Below are 14,466 nucleotides of genomic sequence, written 5' to 3'. Positions count from 1 at the left end.
AAATACGAAAGCAAGCAAGGAAGCAAACAAAAACCACCCACACCGACTGCGGCTGAGTCCTGACTTACAGTGACTCTGTCGGGCAGAGGAGAGCTGCTCCACGGGGGTTTGAGGCTGCACATCTTGATGAAGCAAACTGATCTGTCACTCTCCCAGTGATCGGCTGGTGGGTTTGCGCTGCTGACTTGAGGTTTAGCAGCCCATTGTGTTACCAGCTAAGCCACCGGAGTTCTTAAGATAAACCAGACAGATGTGGCTTATTTAGATATGTTATTGAATTGTATTTACTGGCTTCCTGCTCATTGAAAAGGCTATGTGTGAACCTTTCATAAGGTTTTAGTGAATGAGTGTACATTGATATGCTTAAGCTAAAATAAAAGGTTCAGGTAGATTTGGAGTCGAATAGTGCTGGACTGCTAACTGCTCTGTCAGTGATTCAAATCCACCCAGGAAAAAGGCTCAGGCCACCTGCTCCTATAAAGTAAATTTGTAAAAAAACATAAATAAAATAAATTTGTGTAGTGAAAGCCTTTTAAGCTTTTTGGCATTTCTACAAATTTTATTAATATAAATAAATGTATACCTTGGAAAACCCTATGTAGAGGTGTGAAGAGTTGACTTGGCAGTGTGTTTGGTTTTTGTGTTTGGGTTGCTTTTTAATATTTTTCTTGTTAACTTCTGAAAGCCCAAACTGGTCCAACTTATACACATGAAGAGAGTTTCTCTTGTAGTTGTTGTGGTGAGAAGTACAGGATGTGGTAGCAAAAGTGAGTGGAGATGTAGGTACACAGATAGTTTTCTATATATAATTACAGACCAAAAGATTGTTATATGGTAAAAATTTGTTGATCATTAAAGTGCAGCTGTTTTTTTGTGTATGTGTATCAAGATAAAGGGAAAATAAAGAAAAAAGATCACAATAATTCTCCAGTGTAGAGTGAATGGATTATGCTGACTAGATCTGTGTAGGTGTGCATGTGTGTACACATGCACATGGCTACATTCATATATGTACGCACATATTAAGTAGCTTATACACTTACTTATATGAATAAAATTGCTAGAAATGCCAAAACGTTTAAAAGGCTTTTACTAGGCAAAACTACTTACTGAGGATATTTTAAAAATTCTTTCAATTTGTAGAGGATTCATTTATTAATAAAACTATATCCAAACTATTTTAGCTGTTTTATTTATTAAGAATCTTAGTAGTAAAAAAAGACTCCTAGTAGTATTCTTATTACAATGTTTAAACTATTGTCAATGGACGTGAATTGCTAGGGAGTTAAAGAACATTGATACTAGTAACTTACTTGCATTTTTCAGCTTGGCACTTTGAAAAGAAAACAAGTCATTATGTTTATGTTTAATGACTTTACGCTTTTAAAAGATACATTTTTTTTTTCTTGTTCTAATTTCAGATAACCTAATGAAGCCGCTCATGAATTATGGTATTGCTTGGTGAGCATATCTTTGTTACTTAAAGTTATTTTTTAGAGTTTTTGTTTGTTGTTTACATTTTGGAATATGATTGACTCCTGTATGTGGGGTTGCTGTTCCAGTATGTCCATGGGCTTCCTGGTTGGAGAGACTGCACCAGTTGTCTGGAGAGGCCTCCTGGTGATGTCAGCCATTGAAAAGCTGTTGAGACAGGTAGGACAATGGCATTCAGTATTTCGTATTGTTGGCAAAGCTATGGTTATGCATTTGTTGATTGGGAAACTATTAAAATTTTCAGTCAGATTTAAGGTGTTTGACAAAGGAATCCAATTGGATAGACTGAGTGGATGTGTCACTTGGTGCCAAGACCAAATTTTACTTTTACATGATTTACACTTTCCCATTGCTTATGAGTCCTGAAAATCTTAATGTCTTTTTCAAGAAAATTGTGTTGTTGCTTTATTGAGTCAGCATTAAGAAGGGAAAATCTATTTTATATGTAATCTGACTCCTACAGACTTATGGTTAATCATATTTTGGTAATTTTGAATGATAAGGGCCATGCAGCAACCCCCCAAATGAAGAAGATAAATATATAAATCATGACTACTTGAATTAAAATGACTTCAGAACAAAATGAAATTTTTGTTTCCTCAGAATACACATGGTTATATAATTGCATATATAATATTTGTCAAAACAATTTTAATTTATCATTAAGAATGAAGAGAGGATTGGATTAGATAATCTACAAACATATGTTAGTTCTCGTTTGCGTGGATACTTTTTTTTCCTCAGTAGATATGAGTTTGTAATTATGTTAAATGGGTAAATATTAAAAGTAATTCACATTTTCTCCCCCAACTTACAGCTACCCCTTATTTATTCAGATCCTATTCTGTGTTAGGTCGCATGCTGTAGCTGAGCAATTCTAATGGTAGATATTCATATTTTCAGATGTATAAGTAAGCAAATAAAATATGTCTTAAACTCTGAAGCTCTTCTATTGTGACCATAACATCTTGTTATTCTTCCAATTCTGCTGCTCTGATCTGTTCTCCTAGCCATTTAAAGCTATTAATTACATTTCTTCCTTTTTGCGCCTAAATCTTACAGTTGGTTATTTGTGACCCTGACCTTTATTTGTCTGGTTCAGTCCAGCCTTCTCCTTACTCTAGCTAAATACCATGAAGAATATAGGATAATTGTGTTAATTGCCTACATTTATAAAATTTTGATTTTTTAATTCACCCAGGCTCTCCACGTCTCTGTAATCTGATTTTATCCTTTGTTCTTTGCAACCTTTATTAAAGGCTTCACTCAAAAAAATGTTTGGGGAATCTGGGAGTCTAGCAGGGCACCTCGTTTGGAGATAGGATATAATGAGCTCTGACACGTAAGTCATGTGAGAGTCACCGTTTACTATGAAAAGTGCTAAGGATAGCATGAAATGCATGTTTTCAGCAGGCATGCTAGGAAATAGTAGATGGAAAGATGTGATGGAAAGATGGATCAATTTATTGGGGTACTTCAAGCGTAGCGAGTAGACTGCTTATTTACTGTACAAGCTTTTGAAAAGTAATTTTTTTGGGGGGTGGTCTGTACATTTTAGAGGGGAGTGAAAAGCTATGGACTATGACATACTTTGACAGGTGAAGAAGCTGGGAAGAAGCTCTATACACCAGTACACTTTAACGGGTACCTAATTCACTAAGTGATTAAAAAGATAGAATATAGCATATATAAAGAAAAATGTACCTATCATAAGTGTACCTGGTAATTGAGTTGTCCAAATTTTACAGCTGAAACAGTTGTACAGCCCTTACTTAGGTCGAGAAAATAGAAAAGTACCAGTCCAGAAGTCATTCATGTCCATTCCCAGTAACTGTTTTTGGGAGAGATGAATATTTGTGGTCAGTCTGCCATGTTGGACTGGAAATGTAGTTGACATTTTTTTCCTCTAACAATGTTTTATTGAGTTGAAATTGCACACAGAGTAGAATGTACTGATCTTAAATATCAGAGTAAATAAAAAAATATTGTAGCAAAATCATAGGGGCCTTTATTAGATAAAATATCACCATGTAAAGTTGCTGTTTTTAGAAATCCTCTATCTATAACTATACATTTCTGAAGGTGGTGTTTCCATCTCCCTAACCCTTTTATGAAGACTCCTGCACTCTGCTTTACACTGCAAGATAGCATTTTTAGCCTTCATGAGCAACCCACATTGTGTTTCTTTGGAATGATCTTTTAATTTAGGCAATGGAAAAATCTAAAAGGGCAAGATCAGGGCTATTGGGTAGATGGGGTAAGCTTTCCCCATGAAATTCTTACAGAACAACCCTGGCTACCCTTACAGATAAGCAGGTGCTTTGTGATGAGAATCATCCCTTCGCTGGCCTTTTTCTAACCACTGTAGTTTTTGATTTTTCAAACCTTCTTTTCAATAGGATTTCCCAGTGTGCTTTGAAAAAATCCATTAATATGACCCATTGGAGATCCCCCAAAATATTCACTGTAGCCTTCTCAACTCATGTCTGCTTTGAATTTAACTGGCCCAGCAGATCCCCTTGGGAACCACTGCTTTTATTGAACCTTTTGTTTTGTAGACAACTTAAAGAGATTAAGACAAGTTGCTGAGAGAACTTGTATGCAATCATCTACTGCTTGTAGGATATGTCTAAACACGTTTTGTTTGGAATAAACCTGTGCATATGTTAATTAGCAGGAATGCTAATAGTAATACTTTTGGACTTACCCTCCCATATAATTCAATGATTAGATATGTGTATATATGCGCACCACTAATTAAGATAGAGAACATTTCCATTCCCCTAGAAAGTTCCATAAACTCCTGTCTCTTCAACACCCTCTTCCCCCCGCCATACCCACTGCCATCTATTTGATTCTGATCCATGGTGATCCTGTGTAGGGTTTCGGAGACTTTTTTATGGTCGTGAAGTATTATAAAGGTTATGAATCTTCATTTTAATAAGCCCCTTAAAGCTTTTCCCCTTATGCCTATGTGAGGAAAAAGCAGTGAACAAGATTTACTTGTTCTTTAAGTGCTTTGTGCACTGATGTCCATGTAAGTGAATTCTGAGAACCTTTTCTGAGAGTCTTTTTAAAAAAAATCATTTTATTGGGGCTCATACAACTCATCACAATCCATACATCAATTGTGTAAAGCACACGTATACATTTGTTGCCCTCATCATTCTCAAAATTCGCTTTCCTCTTGGGTTCCTGGAATTAGCTCACTTTCCTTTTTTCCCCTCCCCCTCCCCCTCCCTCATGAACCCTTAATAATTTGTAAATTATTATTATATCTTATCTTACACTGCCGGCGTCTCCCTTCACCCACCCTTCTGTTGCCCATCCCCCACAGAGGAGGTTATATGTAAATCCTTGTGATCGATTCTCCCTTTCTACCCCCCATTCCCTCCCTGTATTGCCACTGTCACCGCTGGTCCTGAGGGCTTCATCTGTCCTAGATTCCCTGTGTTCCCAGTTCCCATCTGTACCGCTGTGCAGCATCCTCTGGTCTAACCAGGTTTGCAAGGTAGAATTGGGGTCATGGTTGTTGGGGGGAGGAAGCGTTTAAGAACTAGAGGAAGGTTGTGGGTTTTATTATTGCTATACTGCACCCTGAGTGACTCATCTCCTCCCCACTCCAGAGAGTCTTTTGGTCCCGTGAGCCTGTAAATCTCTACAGCAGCAGGTCGCCTCATCTTTTTCCCATGGAGTGCAGGTTGACTTGCCCACTTTGAGTGTAGCAGTCCAGTGCTTATCCCACAGTGCCGCCAGAACTCAGCCCGTGGGTATTTATTATTGTGATTTTGATCACCAAAGAGTGTTTGTTTGTATGTTCTATAAATGAAATCATATAGGAGATAACTTCAAAAAGTTTGTGGGAAAATAATGGAATTCTCTCACATGACTTTTGAAGTCCTTTTGTATATGTATATATATGTATGTATATATATAGCCTTTTTAGTTGTCCTTCTTCATTTAGCCTAAAATTTTTGAAACTCATCCATGTTGTTGTAAATATAACTAGATGAATTGTTTTCATTGATGAATACTGTTACATTGCATGCATGTAACCAATGTTTGTTTATTCTTTTGTTGATGGATATTTTGGGCTATTATGAGTAGCTGCTATGAATGCTCTTTCCTTAGGAAGCAACAGTATATAAGCAGTCTCTGGGTTTCACTTTGCCAATAACTGGTAGTTTATTCACATACTTCCACTCAATCTCCCTCCAACTTCATCTGTTAGGACAAAAGGAAAAGATTGATGAATTACTGTAGTATATTTTCTTGAATAAATTTTGTGATGATGCATTGTGAAAAAGCATGCCAGGCCATAAAAATAAATTAATCTTTAGGATTAGTTAGGAAAACTAGGCAAATAAATTCTAGAATGTTATTTTGACTAGAGTACTAGATTTAATGGTCTGTCTTCCTTCTAAGTCTCCTGATATTTGAAGCCATTTCCATTTACTTTTCATTTTGACTTTAATTAAAGTCATAAGTACCTAATATCTTTCATTTGATGACTAATAGTTTTTAATATATCTGTAATTTTTTTTTAAGATTTCTGAGTAGCCCCCCACCCGCCTCCCCGCACCATGCAGACACACACGCACACATCAAGTTGCGGTCAGCATAGTAGATATAACCAGTGTGACTTAAATTAAGAAGACTTTTCTTGGAGTCTTTGAGTTAAAAAATGTGAGGTATTGGAAACAATAATTTTAGTTATTAGAAGGATTATAGAAAAGAAACTTCAAAGGCGAGCCTGATGTCAGCACCCGCTGGGCCACAGTGTAAACCCTGGAGACGGGGATTTGGGGTAGCAGTTTCAGTGCTTTTAGTTCAATCTTCAGTATCCCCAAATGTGAAGCAGATGCCAGGTTTCTGCTCTAGAGTTCGGATAATGGTATATAATGAGTTGGTTGTTTCCTAGCAACTAAAAAAGCAGTTTCACTTTAGCTGATCCTGCAATAGGAATGAGCATTTTCCCTTGATAGTTGGTATTAGTGATTTCCCCGACAATGGAATTTCTCTTTTGAATAAGGAATGTTCTCAGCCTTGGTTTCAAAAGAATTTTGCCTTTGAGTGTGGTCTAAGCTTTTCTTAATCCTGTATAAAATGAGATTTTCCCCCCCTTTAAGTCCCTCAGCACCTCTCTTGTAAAGAGTTAAAGGAGTTTGATATGTAGTTTCTTGAATAACAAATAATTACACAAGAAGCTACAATAGGTGTATTTCTCCCATTGTTTAATGCACAATTAACCACTAAATTATTTTCTATATTAATTTTTGTGATAACAGAGGTCTATTAGGTATTGACCAATGTGCAGAGGAAATAAATATGTGTGAAATTTCATTATCCAGAATCATTCTAATATACAACTATTGTAATAAAAACAAATTTTCTAATATGTCACCTATTTGACTTCAAGCAATATTTTACATAATGAAATATTATTATACCAGAAGACTTTAAACAGGCTCTTATAATCCACTTTGAAGTGAACTGTTACACAATTCAAAGTTTAAATATTAGTAGTTGCAGCAAATCTACACTTAGCTGAATCATACTTAAGTTCTTATTATTTAGTAGCCGTAATAGATCTGGAGAACTTCTGAACTCCTAAGCTGTAGGGAGATATGAGAAAATTATTTCAGATGACCTTCTTTGTAGTCATTTAAAATTTGAACAGTTTCTAAAGAAATTATCCATCTCTCTCCTATTGACATTATATAACTAATATAAATTGTTTCTCATTGAGATTTATAGTATGATATATTAAATTGTAGAGGCTGCCAGACACTCAAGCAAAGAGATAAAATATTAAATGATGTTCTTAAGCTAATTAAGCTAGCCATATCTAAATATACCAAATAGATTTATTATATCCCATGGAAAATGTTCTCAGACTGCATGATAGGTGAAGTCATTTGAATGGCTTTCTTGTCAGTGCTGACCATCTGACCTGTTTATTCATTACCCTTTTACCATCAGGTACTTTAGCAGTCCTCATATTTAAAAATGGTTTATTAACCTTCCATGAGGCATTAAGGAATGAAGAATACTAATTAATTTTGGTTCAGTTGAGTGGGGTAGTAGTCTTTCAAGCACTAATGACATACTATTTTTCCTTAAAAACAAACCCATTAACCATGAAACGTTGTTTTTTTTAATAATAGAGCTCAATGACTCCTCTTGGATATTTTGTGAGTTTAATCTGAGGCTAGAATCGAGCATGTTAAGCCTGTTTTTAAGTTCTCCTTTTTCTTTTAAAATGCTATCCTCGTGAACAAGCAACCAGACCAAATTGTGAACCAGGAAGTCAGACCCACTGTCATTCTTACTTTTAGCTACCCTGTAGGACTGAGTAGAATTGTGCTATAAAGTTTCTGAGACTGTTAATCTTTACAAGAGCATACAGGTTTACCTTTCTCTAAAGGAGAAGGTGGGAGATTTGAACTTCTGACCTTGCAGTTAATAATCTAGTGCTTAACCCACTGTGCCACCAGAAATTTTTATGAACAAGGAAATAGAGGTATAATATAGATAGAGCCTAGTTCTTCGAAATTATTTCTGCGAGTCAGTATTATTTAATAAGTAGCTTAGTTTTCTTAGTCTAGTAGTGGTTGCTTGTGATTGCCATGCATTTGTTAATTCATTTAACAATTATTTTATGAACTGGCATTAGATGTTACTCTACTTTTTATGTCATTTAAATTTTTGTCCTCTTCAACAGGAGGTATTCATTCATCGGCTACTTGCTGTGTTTAGGACATTGACTGGATACTGAGAAACAAGATTGTATAGGACACAGTATCAGCCTTCAAAATTATAAAATAAAAGTTTTTAGTTACCAACTTACTTTTGACTTGAGTCCTAAGTAAGAAGTTAAGACACATTAGACATCATTATTACTTCCAAGTGTTGTATACAGTTTTTTCATGGTGCTCAAAATTGGAACTTAAAGAACAAGGATGAATATTGTATTTCCCTGAGTGACCACTCAGAGAAAGAATGGGAAAGAGGAATTGATGCATTTGAATTACACTGTTGGCAAGGAATATTGACCATTTGATGGACTTTCAGAAGAATGAACAGATCCGTTTGGGAAGAAGCATGGCCGGAGTGTTCCATAGAAATGACAATGGCAAGACTGTTTCGAGTACTTTGGGCTCTTATTAGGAGGGGCCAATCTGGAGGAGGAGGAGAATGAAAAAGAAGACCCTCAATGAGATGGAATGGCATAGTGGCTATAACAGTGGGCCAACATAGACACGATGGGAAGGACTGTGCAGGATTGTCAGTGTTTTGTTCCCTTATACATAAGGTTGGTATGTGTCAGAACAGACTGGGCATCAGCTAACGAAATGAAAGTACAGGTGGTTGTTAGTGAGTGATACAGGATATTAAACTGAAGACTAATTTAATTCAGGTCACTGCCTCATGATTCTGCGATTTTCTGACCTTTGGGAACACAGGTGTACAAGCATTTTTTTAATTGATGAAAACACTTAGTGGCCTGCATTTTTAAATGAGGAATTCATCAGGGAAGTTATAGAACTAATATGAAACAGCAAAATGTTACAAAAAGAGAGCAATTGTTGTTAGTTGTTACTCACTGATATTCCTGTTTTGTTTACTTTGGGGTTGGAGTAATTGTAAGACTGTTATGTAGTATTCCCTCACAGAGTTTATTTTCGAACCTGACTTCTGGGGTTGGTCTTCTAGGGTGCACCTTTTGGGAGATGAAAGCGCTTAATGGTTTTTTTGGCCATGAATTCCTCCCTTAGGCTTTTATGCCTTAATCATGCACCTTGCTATCCCCTGGCCACTTTCAAGGCAGGAAATAGAAGGCCAGCATCCCTTCTTCCACGTGGTACATGTTACTAGCAATTTCTTCAAATTTGGTTTTCCCTTGGGCAAGGCTCGACTTCTTTCCCTATCTAGTTCTGTGGTCTTTGTCCCTGTGACTTTCCAGTTAGGCCTTTGGTTTCTCTTTTCTGATCTTGCCTTTGCTGGTTCAAAACCTTTGTTTACCTTAGATGGATCATTCTGCCTAAGTGAAAAATTTGCTCTTAGTCCCTCATTGGCTCACCTGAACTCGAACTGATTTAATCTGTGTGCTCAGTTTACCAGCTTCACCTGCTGCCCTTGACTCATGTGCTTCCTGAGGGGAGAGGTGGGAACTTCCCTTGGTTCTGTTCCTTCATATTAGCGTTTTGTTCTCAGCAAGGGGATATAGGTGATCAGAGCTCTTTATTTTCCGAATGGAAAATTGCCGTGTATAATTTAACTATTCAGTTCAAACATCGAATGGAACAACAGATATCATTTATGATTCCCTGGCACCTTAATAAAGAATTGAGGAAAATTTGTAGAAAACACAGCATGTGGCTTAATTCCAGGCCTGAATCTGAAAAGAGAACAGGAAAAGAAATACCAAAAGAGAGAGAGAAGAGAGAGCAAGGAGAGAAAGGTACCAGAAAGTCGAAACCAACATTTATCATCATTGTTGATAAAAACAAGGGGCCTAGGTATTCTTCTGTGTCTTATGAAATAGAGAAATGCTTCTCATTTCCGTCTTTGTGAATCTGCCAATGGAAGCAATGAAAGAAAGATCTTAAAAAAAGAAAGAAAGATCTTAGAACCACTAAAAAGAGTTCAAGTTGAAGGAGGGCTCTAACCATAGCCCTGATAGAAGTGGGAAGCTTACAGAAAGCTGCTAACTTGTTTACAAGAGGACTGATAAAATGCCACTGTCTCGTTCAGTTGAAGGCCAGTTATCAAAATTAGAGCACAAGGAAGTGCTAATAGGAAAAGGTGCCAATCCAGTGAAGTAGAGTGATTAAAAGGGTTAAAATAGTGCCAGGCACAGTTCCTTTGTAGCAAAAACCAGTGGGGCCTAGAATAATTTGCCTTTGAGAAGGCGGCTAATTGCCAAACCTTTACTTTTTTTTTGTTTTGTTTACAAACCCTGACATTTCTATCTTGAACACCTCCAGAAGAGTTCCTAAATATTTTAACTCTTTTTCTTTGTGGACACAGAGATTGAAGAATAACCTACAATGATTTGGACCTAATGTAGAATAAGAGTAATTATAAAAGGTAGGACTTTCTCTTCTGCAGTGATAATGACAGAGCCTCAAGAAAGGTCCTGCAGCACTTACCTGCCCGTTTGTTGTACTGTGGTGGCTTGTGTGCTGCTGTGATGCTGGGCCCAATGGCACTGGTATTTCAAATGCCAGGAGTCACCCAAAGAGAGCAAGTTTCAATGGAGCTTCCAGACGAAGAGCTGACTACTAAGACGGAATCAGCTGCCCACTTTGGAGGAAGGAGCTACTGAAAGTCTTATACATAGCTTCCAATGTAGCTGCAACAATGGGCTCAGGCACAGGAAGTGGTGAGGATGGTGCAAGACCAGGCAGTGTTTTATTCTGTTGTTCATAGAATCACTATGAGTCAGAACTGACTTGATGGAAGCGAACAGCATCAAGAAGGCATTCGACAGTGTGGATCATAACAAACTATGGATAGTCTTGAAAAGAATGGAAATTCCAGGACACTTCATCGTGCTCACGTGGAACTTATACATGGATCAAGAGGCAGTTGTGTAAACAGAACAAGGGATTACTGTGTGGACTAAAAGCAAGAAAGTTATGTGTGAGGGTTTTATCTTATCATCAATTTTATTCAGTCTGTATGTGGAGCAAATAATCGGAAGCTGGACTATATGTAGAAGAATGTGGAATCAGGATTGGAGGAAGACTTATTAACAACCTGCAATATTCAGATGACACAACCTTGTTTGCTGAAAGTGAGGAGGATTTGAAGCACTTGCTGATGAAGATCAAGGATTGCAGCCTTCAGTGTGGATTACAACTCAATGTAAAGAAGACCCAAATCCTCACAACTCGACCAATAGGTAACATCCTGACAAATGGAGAAAAGATTGAAGTTGTCAAGAACTTTGTTATACTTGGATCCACAATCAAGGCCCATGGAAGCAGCAGCAAAAAGATAAAAAGACAAGTTGCTTAGGTAAATCTGCTGTACAAGACCTCTTTACAGTATTGAAGAGGCAAGGATGTTGCTTGAGGACTAAGGTACACCTGACCCAATCCATGGTATTTTTCATCGCTTCATATGCATATGAAAACTGGACATTGAATAAGACAAAAGAGGAATCGATGCATTTGAATTGTGGTGCTGGAGAAGAATATTTAAAGTACCATGGACTGCTAAAAGGACAAACTGATCTGTCTTGGAAAAAGTATGGCCAGAGTGTTCCTTAGAGGTAAGGTTGGCAAGACTTTGTCTTCTGGAGACGGGCATCATGCTGGGTCAAATAGAAGGGCAGCAAGAAAGAAGAAGTCCCTTAACAAGATGGACTGACATAGTTGCTGCAACAATGGATTTGAGCATAAGAACAATTGTGAGGATGGCACAAAATTGGGCAGTGTTTTGTCCTGTTGTGCATAGGGTTGTTATGGGTTGAAACCTAACAACAATAAAGGTCCCAGGAGCTCTGCTGGGACTGTAGCTTGAGCATTAGCCTGCTGATTCCCAGGTTGGCAGTTTGGCCTCTCGTTGCTCCCAGGGGAAGATGAGGTTCTTTGTCTTGGAGCTCCTATGGAGCTATCTCTTCTGTCCTGTAACGTTGCTGTGAATTGGGGTCAATTTGGCCACAGTGAGTGTGGCTTTTGGTTTGGTAATAAAGATCAATACAATCAATAAATATAAGATTACTTGCCATTAGGAGAACTTTTGAGAACTGTGACCATTATTGAATTCGTAAGGGCTGATGCAGAGGATTATGGGCTCAGAATCAGGTGCCAGAAGCCTGTTGGTGAGTCAAATTCTTGGAAGAGTTGAACATGTCCAATGCAAGATATCAGGATAGTTATGCTATTACTAGAGAGTTCATAGAATTACTATCCCTTTTTTACTCTTTAGCCATATTTTACTGATTTGATGATACATCTTTTTCACATTTTAATATCTCTGAAATTGGAGGATGTTTAATAATTAATAGCATCTTGGCATTGTGTCAGTTTTAGTTATTAGTATTTTTCCTTGCTTTGTGATCCATAAAATAATGGTGTATCTCACTTTCTACTGTTTTAGCATGGATGAAGTACAGTAACTATTTTGGTTGTGATTATTTATTGCTGGTTGCATGGTGCTCTGCCTGTTTCATTTTTTGTTTGATTAGGTTTTTATTGTTGACAGAACACCATAGCTGTTATGGCAACCTGCTTCTCCTCCTTGACTCTCCTTTCATCAGCTCATTCTTCCCCTTATCAGTTACCCAGAGGCTCCTAGGTTACTCCTCCAACAGCATCACTCTCCTGATGTCAGTCCTTTCAAGGACCATCAGCATCTCCCTGTTACTTGTAAGCAGTCTGCTCACTGGCGTTAGTCATGCTTTCAGTGGTGACATTCCAGGGAAATGGTGACGTCGAAAAGTATAAACCTTGCCTCCATCGGTTCCTTTGCTTCATTTATTATTAAAGAATAATTTAAAATGCTAGGTGATCATTTATAACCTAAGAATAATGTTATGCTAAATTACTCTCATAGATGTTTAGGTGTAAGGATTACTTATTTTACATAATAGTTAGCATATGGTATTGATAAAAAATCCACAAAATGAAATGATTCGTGGTTAATTAAAATATTTTAAAAGTTTATTCCATTTTTGTGTTTATTTCAAAATGGTACATATGCCCATATAAATAAATATGTTAGACATTTATAGTTAGTACATTTGGATAGAACCTAAGTCTGACGTATTTAGTTCCCTGATCTAGAAAGCTTCAGATGAAATAGGTTTGAATTAATGTCTTATTAGATAATTATTCCTAGATACTTCTTACTTTTTGGAGTGCTTAATATATACTCAGTCTGGTATTGTGGAGCCATGTCTGACCTCTGCCTGGGGCAGAAAGGAAAGCCAGAGGAGGGCAGATATAGCCCCCAGGCAATTTATTGCAACTGAAACCACAAAAGATGCAGCCCAGCGACAAAGGACATTAGTATCATTAAGTACCTCAGAGATCTTATTGAATGACCATCTTTTCAACTCAAAAACTGAAACTTTAAAACTTCAGTTGTACAGCATAATTAGTTAAAAGCTCTCCATGGCAGTCAGAGAGATTATTTGTGGGACCCTGGTCATATTATTTTCTCTTTGCATTTCAGTTTCTTCATTACTAAAATAAGAGTAACAACATTACCAATTATACAGAATTGTGTGGATTAGATAATACAGGGGTGCCATACTGTTACCCAGGTCATAGTCCTGATCAGAAAATATAAGGGGTGCTTTCCTGGGATAGACCTCATGACCTGATATTTTGTACGAGATAAAAGGAGAGAGGAGTGAGCAGAAAGGGGGAGCCATTACTACCACTAAAGAAGAGCTGGGCGTGTTCTTTAGATTTCGTGTTTCTGCTGAGAAACTTCTAGACCCAGGGGAAGATTGATGCCAAAGCATACAGGCATTTCTAAGGCATGCTTGGCTTACTTATGTTGAAAGGAGATGAGATGTAGTTAATTAATATGGCTCTTCTAGCTGCGATCCCTTTTAAGATATTTTGTAAATTTTAATCTTTATGCCTAAGGTTATGATCCCATTTTGGAGGGAGTCCTCTGTTACAGGATTTAAGTGGGATGTATTTTGAGTCTCCACCTCACAAGTCACCACCCTTTGTTTTTTCTGGGGAGACGGCCTACTTGTTGTATTTCTATTATAGTAATACTAGATAATAAGATAGTTATTTAAACATATATTCTGTGATATAGATAATGACATCTAATGTATAAGGCATATCTGAGAGAATGTAACTATCTTCATTCTGATACTCGCAATTTAAATGTCCTTATTTCATTTCACCTCAGTTGCATTTATTTTCAGTTTTGAGAATATGTTATTTGGGCATAGCAGTTATGTGATAGCATGTTACAAAGCCTTTTGAGTAGTTT

At 37.2% G+C, this 14,466-nt stretch overlaps 1 protein-coding gene across 2 annotated transcripts in view; it reads left to right on the top strand.

The window, feature by feature from the left end:
- Positions 1-14,466, top strand: part of NUBPL (nucleotide binding protein like) — a 237,614-nt gene that overhangs the window by 114,822 nt on the left and 108,326 nt on the right. For both annotated transcript variants that reach the window (XM_045288231.1, XM_045288232.1), the window contains exons 5-6: positions 1,422-1,461; positions 1,563-1,653. In XM_045288231.1, coding sequence (XP_045144166.1) covers positions 1,422-1,461; positions 1,563-1,653 — 131 coding nt within the window. The remainder of the gene's footprint in view (positions 1-1,421; positions 1,462-1,562; positions 1,654-14,466) is intronic.

This window comes from Echinops telfairi, unplaced genomic scaffold (genome assembly GCF_000313985.2).
Source record: "Echinops telfairi isolate 266 unplaced genomic scaffold, ASM31398v2 ScPeMD7_18;HRSCAF=68, whole genome shotgun sequence".
NCBI classification, from domain to species: Eukaryota; Metazoa; Chordata; class Mammalia; order Afrosoricida; family Tenrecidae; genus Echinops; species Echinops telfairi.
This window is presented reverse-complemented; position numbering and strand designations above follow the sequence as displayed.